At 56.8% G+C, this 8,593-nt stretch overlaps 1 gene segment (V, D, J or C); it reads right to left on the bottom strand.

Moving 5' to 3' along the window:
• Positions 1-1,757: 1,757 nt before the first annotated feature.
• Positions 1,758-3,601, bottom strand: LOC142091758 (immunoglobulin heavy variable 3-48-like). The segment is given in 2 exon segments: positions 1,758-2,095; positions 3,574-3,601. Coding segments are annotated over 2 exon segments (366 nt in total).
• Between the last annotated feature and the right edge of the window lie 4,992 nt (positions 3,602-8,593).

The following is an 8,593-nucleotide window of genomic DNA, read 5'->3' on the forward strand; positions in this document are numbered from 1 at the left end:
TGCCCTGGCCACTCCCCTGAGGACCCCAGTGACCGACCACCCTCACAGGGAAGAACCTTTTCCTAATGTCCAATCCAAACTTCCCCTGACGCAGCTTCATTCCATTTCCTTGTGTCCTATCGCTGGTCACCAGAAAGAGGAGATCAGCACCTCCCCCTCCGCTGCCCCCCTTGAGGAAGCTGTAGACTGCGATGAGGTCACCCCTCAGCCTTCTCTTCTCCAAGCTGAACAAGCCCAGTGACCTCAGCCGCTCCTCCTAATCTTGCCCTTGAGGCCTTTCACCATCTTGGTCACCCTCCTCTGGACACACTCTAATAGTTTGATGTCCTTCTTCTATTGAGGTGCCCAAAACTGCACACAGTACTCGAGGTGGGGCCGCACCAGTGCACTGCAGAGTGGGACAATCACCTCCCTCGACCGGTGAGCTATGCTGTGCTTGATGCACCCCAGGACACGGTTGGCTCTTTTGGCTGCCAGGGCACACTCTTGACTCATATTCAACTTGCCATCAACCCAAACCCCCACATCTCTTTCCGCACGGCTGCTCTCCAGCCTCTCGTTCCCCAATTTGTGCGTATAACCAGGATTACCACATCCCAGGTGGAGAATCCGCCACTCGCTCTTGTTACATTTCATAGGGTTGGTGACTGCCCAGCTCTCCAGTCTATCCAGATCTCTCTGTAAGGCCTCTCTGCCCTTGAGGGAGTCCACAGCTCCTCCTAGTTTAGTATCGTCGGCAAACTTATTTAATGTACATTCGAGTCCTGCATCCAGATCATTTATAAAAACATTAAAGAGCACTGGCTCTAAAATTGAGCCTGGGGGAACCCCGCTGGTGACTGCCCACCAGCCTGCTGGAACCCCACTGACTACAACTCTTTGATCCCAACCCGTCACCCAGTTGTTCACCCAACGTATTATGGACTTGCCTAGCTGTGTGCTAGGCATTTTGTCCAGAAGCACCCTCTGAGAGACAGCATCAAAAGCTTTGCTAACATTCAACAAAACCCCACATCTACCAGCTTCCCTTGGTCAACTAGATGGGTGGCCTTGTCATAACAGGACATTAAGTTAGTTAAGCAGGACTTTCCCCTCAAGGACCCATGCTGGCTATGACCAATGACTGCGTTGTCTCTCAAGCGCTTTTTCAATAACTCCCAGAATAACCTTCTCCATAATTTTACCAGGCACTGAAGTGAGACTCACAGGCCTGTAATTACCAGGGCCTTCCTTCTTTCCCTTCTTGAAAATTGGGATAATATCTGCCAGCTTCCAGTCGTCTGGCACCCCTCCAGACTCCCAAGACCATTGAAAAAGAATGGAGAGACGTCCTGGGATAACATCAGCCAGCTCTTTCAGTACCCTGGGATGAATCCCACCGGACCCCATAGATTTATGCACATCCAGCTGGAGCAATGCACATGAAATGTTATGAACAGACACCAAACTCCATTTCACATTGGACCCTGTGCTTCTCGGGGAGCGGAAGGGAATGAAGGAGTGAAGTTGAGCCTGGAAAGGAGGGCAGAAAGGGAGGAAGGTTTCTGTAGGGTTGGGGTTTTTTTTCATTCTCACCATTCAACTCTATTTTCATTGGCCATAAATTGAAATTCCTGCAGTGTGCAGGAAAGGCCAGGAACTCCTGTGGTGCACAGTGATGGCCCCTCACTGCCTAGGAACAGCTCTGAGCCCCCCTGCCCCAGCACTCTCCTGCCCAGCACCTCGCTCACCCTGTGCTGGGCCCCAGCAGGTTTGTGTTAAAGCTCAGCTGGATTTCCTGCCTCCGTGGGAAGAGCACAGAAGTAGCGGGCAGAGTCCCGGGGGTGCAGGGCACGCAGGGACAGAGATGACTCGGACCGGGAATCGTCCCGAGAAACCGTGGCTCGACCCTCCACTGACTGCTCGTATTCAATGACTGAGGCATCAAAGCGGATGTAGGACACCCACTCGAGTCTGCCACCGCCTGCCTGACGGTACCACAGAAAGGGATAAACCCCGAAGTCGAAGCCGGACGCCCGGCAGGAGAGGAGCACGGAGTCCCCCGGCGCTCGCAGCCCTCCGCCGGCCTCCACCAGGCTCCGCTGCGCCCACACCCCTGCGGACGGAGAGCGCAGGCAGCCGGGCAGGGCGCGCCCGCGGCCCGAGGCCGTTCCCCCGCCGCCCCGGCGCCCCCCGCCCCGGCACAGCCACCGCCGCCGCCCCCCTCTCTCCCGGCAAAGCCCCGCGCCCGGGCCAATGCCCCGCCTGCCCTCCGCGGGCTGAGCCGCGCCTGCTCCCGGCGCTCCGGCCCGGCCCGCGCCCCGAAGGCCTCCCGCCCCCGCCGCCCTCGCCCCCGTCCCTCTCCCGCCCCCTCTCCCTCTCCCTCGCCCCCCGCTCCCCGCTGCCCCGCGAAGGAAGCCGAGCGCCCGGCGACAGCGCGCCCGGCGCGGGAGCAGCCGCAGCCCCGGCGCCCCGGGGCCCCGGGCCGGGCAGGGCCGCCCGCGGGCAGCCCCAGCCCCGGGCCCAGCCCCGGCCTCGCTGCCCTCCCCGCCCGGCTCTCACCTGCCGGCCCCGCGGCCAAGGACAAGGCCAGGAGCCACGGCCCCAGCCCGGGCGCCATCGTGCCCTGCCGCGCCGGGGCGGCCGGGGCCGAAGGGCCCGCAGGGACCCGCAGAGGAGCCGAGCGGAGCCGCGCTCGGGCCCGCTCCTGCCCGCCCCGCCGGCTCGGCCCCTCGCCGGGGCAGCGCCGACGCCTCTGCCCGCCCCCGACGCGCCCGCCCCGGCCCGGCCCGGCCCGGCCCGGCCCCCCGGTGCCGCGGCCCCTGCGGGGGAGGAGAAGGGGGGCGCGGGGAGGGACGCGGGGCAGGGCCGGAGGCAACGGGGGAGCGCGGCGCCCCGGCAGACGAAGGCTCCTGGCCCGGCGCTCCCAGCGCGGCTCCGGCGCTGTCTCGCCCTGTCGCCCTGCCGATCGCAGCTGGGGCGGCCCCAGCCCCAGCCCGGCCCCGGGCCCAGCCCCAGGGACCGGCTGTCGCCCGCAGCGTCCCCTCGCAGGACCCTCCCCGTGCCCCGCACCCCCAGCCCGCCCTGGCCTCACTCCCATCCCCTGCCCGCGGGGACAAGACACACAGAGGGCTCTGCTGCCATCAGGGGGACCGCGGCAGGCTGCAGAAGTGGGCTGGCAGGAACCTCCTGCAGTTCAACACGGGGAAGAGCAAAGTCCTGCACCTGGGGAGGAACAACCCCCTGCCCCACGGCAGGCTGGGGGCTGCTCAGAGGGAAAGCACATGCTCAGAAAAGGACCCAAGGCTTCTGCTGGACAACAGCTTGACCAGAAATTTGCCCTGGTAGCAAAGAAGGTTAATGGAATCCTGGACTGCCTTAGACAAAGCATTGCCAGCAGGTCAGGGAGGTGATCCTTCCCCTCTAGTCAGCACTGGAGAGGTCACACCTGGAGTACTGGCTCCGCTTCTTGGCTCCCCAGTACAACAGAGACTTGGGCATTAAGGAGAGAGGCCAGTGAAGGCCAAGAAGGTGCTAATGGGAGTGGAGCACCTCTTACATGAGGAAAAGCTGACAGAGCTGGGACTTCTTTACCCTGGAGAACAGAAGGCTCGGGGGGCATCTCATCAATATATAGAAACGTATGAAGGGAGGGCGCAGGGAAGGCAGGGCCAAGCTCTTCTCAGTGGCGATCAATGACAGGTCAAGAGGCAATGCGCACAAACACAGAGGGATCCATCTGAACATCAGGAAACACTTTTTCACTGTCAGGAGGACCAAGCACTGGCACAGGTTCCCCAAAGACGTTGTGGAGTCTCCATGCTTGGAGATACTCAAAAGCTGACTGGACATGGTCCTGCGCAACTGGCCCTAGGTGGCCCGCCTTGAGCAGGGGGCTTGGACCAGATGACCTCCTGAGGTGCCTTCCAAATTCAGCCTTCCTGTGATTCTGTGGAAGACTCACAGGCATGTTCATGTCCTTTGCAGGTGATATGTGCCAGGGCAAAGGGGAAAACTGAAACTCAGACTTTTCCACTCCCCTGATGACTTCCAGAAACAGCTTTTTACAGGAGTGTCAAGGAAAACTCGCTTTCCTCTGACAGCTAAAAGTTTCAAAGTTGGAACTCAAGAGAGAAATCTGCAAGTGATACAAGACTAATATGGGCGGGTAAAACAGTAGCACACAGGAAAGCTGTTCAGCATGGTCCTGTCTGCTGTATTTCTGGCGTCTGCTGTACTTATGGTGAGGGGTCTCCTGTTAGAACTTAGGAAGTGGTGTTCTTTTGTAAAGTTGAAAACCCAGGAGCATGCACATGGGACAGGGTTGTACAACCACGTACACAAACTCAGAGCCTGGCTTCGGAAGGATGGGGAATAACATGCATCCCCATTTGACCGGTTGACTGGCTGCTTCTCGGAGCCTGAGAGGCCTATAGCTGGCCAGAGCTTGCTGCTAGAGGCAGGGTTCCTGGGCAGAGCGGAGGGAATTCAATCACACCCAAAGGCCACTGCCGGAGGATTGCCGGGGGTACGTGGTGGCCTGTTGGCAGCACACGCGGTAAGGAGGAAAGACTAGAGGTCTTCCCCCCCAATCAGGACGCAAGAGTACTCCCAAAGCACTTCCAGCCCCCAAAGCTGTCTCTTATGAGCTCTGGCTGGCCATCGGGCCTGCTGCTGTCCTTTCAGGCTCCCCAGAAAGGGTGTAAGAAAGGGGAGCAGAAGAGGAGCCACTTTTGCTCCTAGGATGGTAGAAGAGCTGAGGCTGTAATGGACCTCTGGAAAAGGTCTGGTTTAACCCTCCTGCTCGAAGCAGGGTCAACTAGAGTAGGTGTACTGGGCCTGGCAGGGATGGAGTTAACTTTCTTCATAGCAGCCTGTATGGGCAACGTTGCGACGTTTTGTGACCAATGCCGTGTTGATAACACACCCATGTTTTAGCTGTTGCTGAACAGCGCTTACACAGCGTCAGGGCCTTCTCTGTTTCTCATGTTGCCCACCAGCTGTACAGCTGACCGCAACTGGCCAAAGGGATATTCCATATGCATGATGGTGTGCAAAGCTGAGGGAAATAAGGAGGAAGGAGGAATGTTAGTCTGAACTAACCCTTATGTGTGATGAATCCGTGCTTTCCTTGAAATGGCTAAACATCTGCCTGCCGATGGGAAGTAGGGAATGAATTCCTTATTTTGCTTGGCTTGCACGTGCAGCTTTTGCTTTGCTTATTAAACTCTCTTTATCCCAACACACCCATTTTCTCACTTCACCCTTCCGATTCTGTCTCCTGTCCCACTGTGGAGGGAGTAAGTGAGCGCCTGTGTGGGGCTTAGCTGCCATCTCGGTTCAAACGACCGCAGTAGGCTGCCCACAGTGTTGTCCAGTTCAGTTTTGAATTGTCACCTCCACAGTAAAAAACGATTTTGTTACATTTATATGAAATCGCATTTTGTGTTTGTTGCCACATGTCCTGTCACTGGGTAACACTGAGAAAACACTGGCTCCATCTCCTTTGCAACCTGCATCAGGTATTTACATTGACAAATCCCCCCATAGCATTTTCTTCCCTACGCTACACAAACCCAGTTCTCTCAGGCTCTCCTTGTATGTCACATGCTCCCTTCCTCGTCTTCATGGCCCTTCATTGCATTTGCTCTGGCATGTCCATGTCTTTCCTATGCTGGGGAACCCAGAACCGGACGCAGTAGTTCACAGACTCACCAGTGCTTAGCTCAAGAGCAGCCCATCCCAATGAGCAAGGAGTCAGGTAAAAATGCCAGGAGCCTGCAGGGATAAACAAGGCTCGGGAAAATGCGGGCCCACTGCTGAATGGGATGGGAACCTGGTGACACAGGACATGGAGAAGGGCTGAGGTACTGAATGCCTTATTTGCCTCAGTCTTTACTAGCAAAACTGTCCTTCAGGAATCCCAGGTGCCAGAGTCCAGGGGGAAAGGCTGGAGCAAGCAAGATGTACCCTTTCACAGCCCATGTCACTGAGCACTTATCTAGTCCATCGTAAATAGCTTTGTCTACAACATTGCTAAGAGTAACAGTGTAGCTAAATTCAGAACACACAACATCTACTCCCTCCTCATCCACCAAGACCATTGTCCTATTGTAGAAGGCTTTCTAGTTGGTTAAGCAGGATTTCCATTTCACAAACCCATGCTGGCTGTTCCCTATCACCTTCTTGTCCTTCATATGTTTGGAAATGGTTTCCAGAACTATCTTCTTTATTTCTTTCAGGCCACAGAAACCTCTCCCAATCACCGTGACATGTTAAAGATTATTGGGAGTGGCCTCCAATGACATCAGCAAGCCCTCGCAGCACTCATGGGTGCACCCTATCAGTTCCCATAGAGTTGTGTCCCTCCCGGTTCTTTAACTATGCCTTGACATTATCCTCCTCCACAGACATAAGTCTTCCTGGCTCTGGACACTCCGAATGGCCTCAGAGACCCGGGATTCCTGAAAGCCACTATTGCCTGCAAGGAATGAGTCAGAGAGGATCCTCCCAGATCCCCTTTGCTTGAGTTTCTGCTTCCTCAGGAGGAACCATTCGTGAGCCTGAAGGTGGTGATCTCTGAAAATCAAGCAGCTCTCCCAGACCCCTCCTCTGTCCAGGACCATAGCCCATGGGGTTCTTCTAGGCAGGTCCCTGAAGAGCCCAGATTCTGCCCTCCTGAAGTCCAGGGCTGTGGTCATGCTTTTTGCATTGCTCCCTCCTCTCTGGATCCTGAGCTCAAACACTGCCTCATCACTGCAGCCAAGGCTGCCCCTCACCTTCACATCCACCACCAGTTCTTCCTCTGATGAAGTTTTCATCAGTGCGCTCCAGAAAACTGCTCGGTTGCTGGTGCCCTGCTGTGCTGTCCCACCAGCCAATATTGCTTCACGTCCGCCATGAGGAACAGGGCCAGTGAACATGGGACTTCTTCCAGTTGTCTGAAGAAGGCCTCATCTAATTCTTGGTCCTGAAGAGGTGATGTGTAGTAGCCTCACACCACAATGTTGATCTACCCTCCACTCCTGACCCGTACGCTATCAGGGGGCTCATCATACGTCCCAAAGCAGAGCTTCCAGCTGCTCTCTCGCAGACAGGGCAACTCCCCCTCCTCACTTTCCCAGCCTGTCTTTCCTAAGCACCCTGGCTCCATCCACTACAGTACTTCTCTAAGCTACCCAACCACATCGCCATGACCCCATAGCTCTACAGCCAAGCCACGGGGGAAACACTGGGTGGGCCATGGTGGACAGGAGGCCAGGCAAAGTGCAATAACCTGCACTTCACCACACAGCGTATGACGTTCCCAGAAGAGATCCTCTTGGATCATAAAGGGTATCAGCCCTTCAACCACACTTCCCTCCACCGCCTTTTACTGCAAGCACGCCAAAGGTCTGTTTCTTGCACCTGCCCTTGCGTCACACCAACCTCTGGTTAGCAGCTGCTAGAAAGAAATGCTGAAAAGTCTGTATTCTCTGTTAGTCGCTTTTTGGTGCACTCTGCTGCAGAGCTGCTCCAGGGTGAGGCCAGCACCACAGTAATACACTGCTTCATCCCCTTGCTTTGCTGCCTCGATCTGCAGTGTGAATCTGTTCTGGGAGCCCTCCACTGTTCCCTTAAAGCGATCCTGGAAACCTTCTCCATAGCTGTCACCCTCCTCGTAAATCCAGTCCAGAGCACCACGCGGCCCCTGCCGGTACCAGAACATGTAGTAGCTGCTCATTCTGCCTCCACTCATGCTGCACTGGAAGGTGACTCCATCGCCCTCTCGCACGGCCAGTTCCCTGACGTGTTGCTCCAAGGCCACCTGGCCAGTGACTGCTGCAGAGTGAGAACAAGCCATTGACCACTCCAAGATTCAGCAAAAGTCAGGGCAATGCTGGTGGAGGCATTGCCATGGCACTGGACCAGCGGGAAGACTAAATCCTCCTCTTTGAACCCAGCTGACAAAGATGGGCAGAGGAATCCAGCTGGTACCAGGAATCAGGGCTCATGAGGAAGGAGACACCACGTTTCCCTCCCTCCTTTTCCCTGTCAGTCAGGGAGCTTGATCTGATTTTCCCACTTGAAGCAGAGGAGGCAGGCTGGACAGAGGTGCCTAAATCATGGCTAGAAGAGGAGGAGGGCTGTTGCCACTGGGCTTCACAGGGATGGGTGAGGAGCTCGAGCCACGGGCAGGTCAGGCTGCAAGCAGTCAGCACAGCGCCACAGAGCCGTGCAGAGCACAGGCGCATGCTCAGATCCTGGGGGACATCACCCCTTCCTTTCACTTACCTAGCACGGGCAATAACCCCACGCACAGGGCAGTCCACATGGCCAGGCCCGCTCTGTCTCGCCTCTCTCCAGCTTCTCTCTGCCTGCAGGGCAGCTCTGCCCACACCTTCCCTGTCTCTGCCTCTGTGACTGCAGCCAGTCCTAGGCCCTCCTAGTCACTCCCTCGGTCCATGACAGCAGTGAAGGCGAGAGGCGGGGGTGGAGGAGCGGAAGAAGTTGAAGCTGTTGGTGCACTCCCGGGTGTCTCTCACCCTGCGGGGTGCAATAACAGAGCGCTCGCTTGGCAGGAAAACCTCTGGTGGGCAAAAGGTGACGTGTTGCTGTAGGGCCACCCCGACCC

The sequence above is a fragment of the Calonectris borealis genome, chromosome 22 (assembly GCF_964195595.1).
Source record: "Calonectris borealis chromosome 22, bCalBor7.hap1.2, whole genome shotgun sequence".
Lineage (NCBI taxonomy): Eukaryota > Metazoa > Chordata > Aves > Procellariiformes > Procellariidae > Calonectris > Calonectris borealis.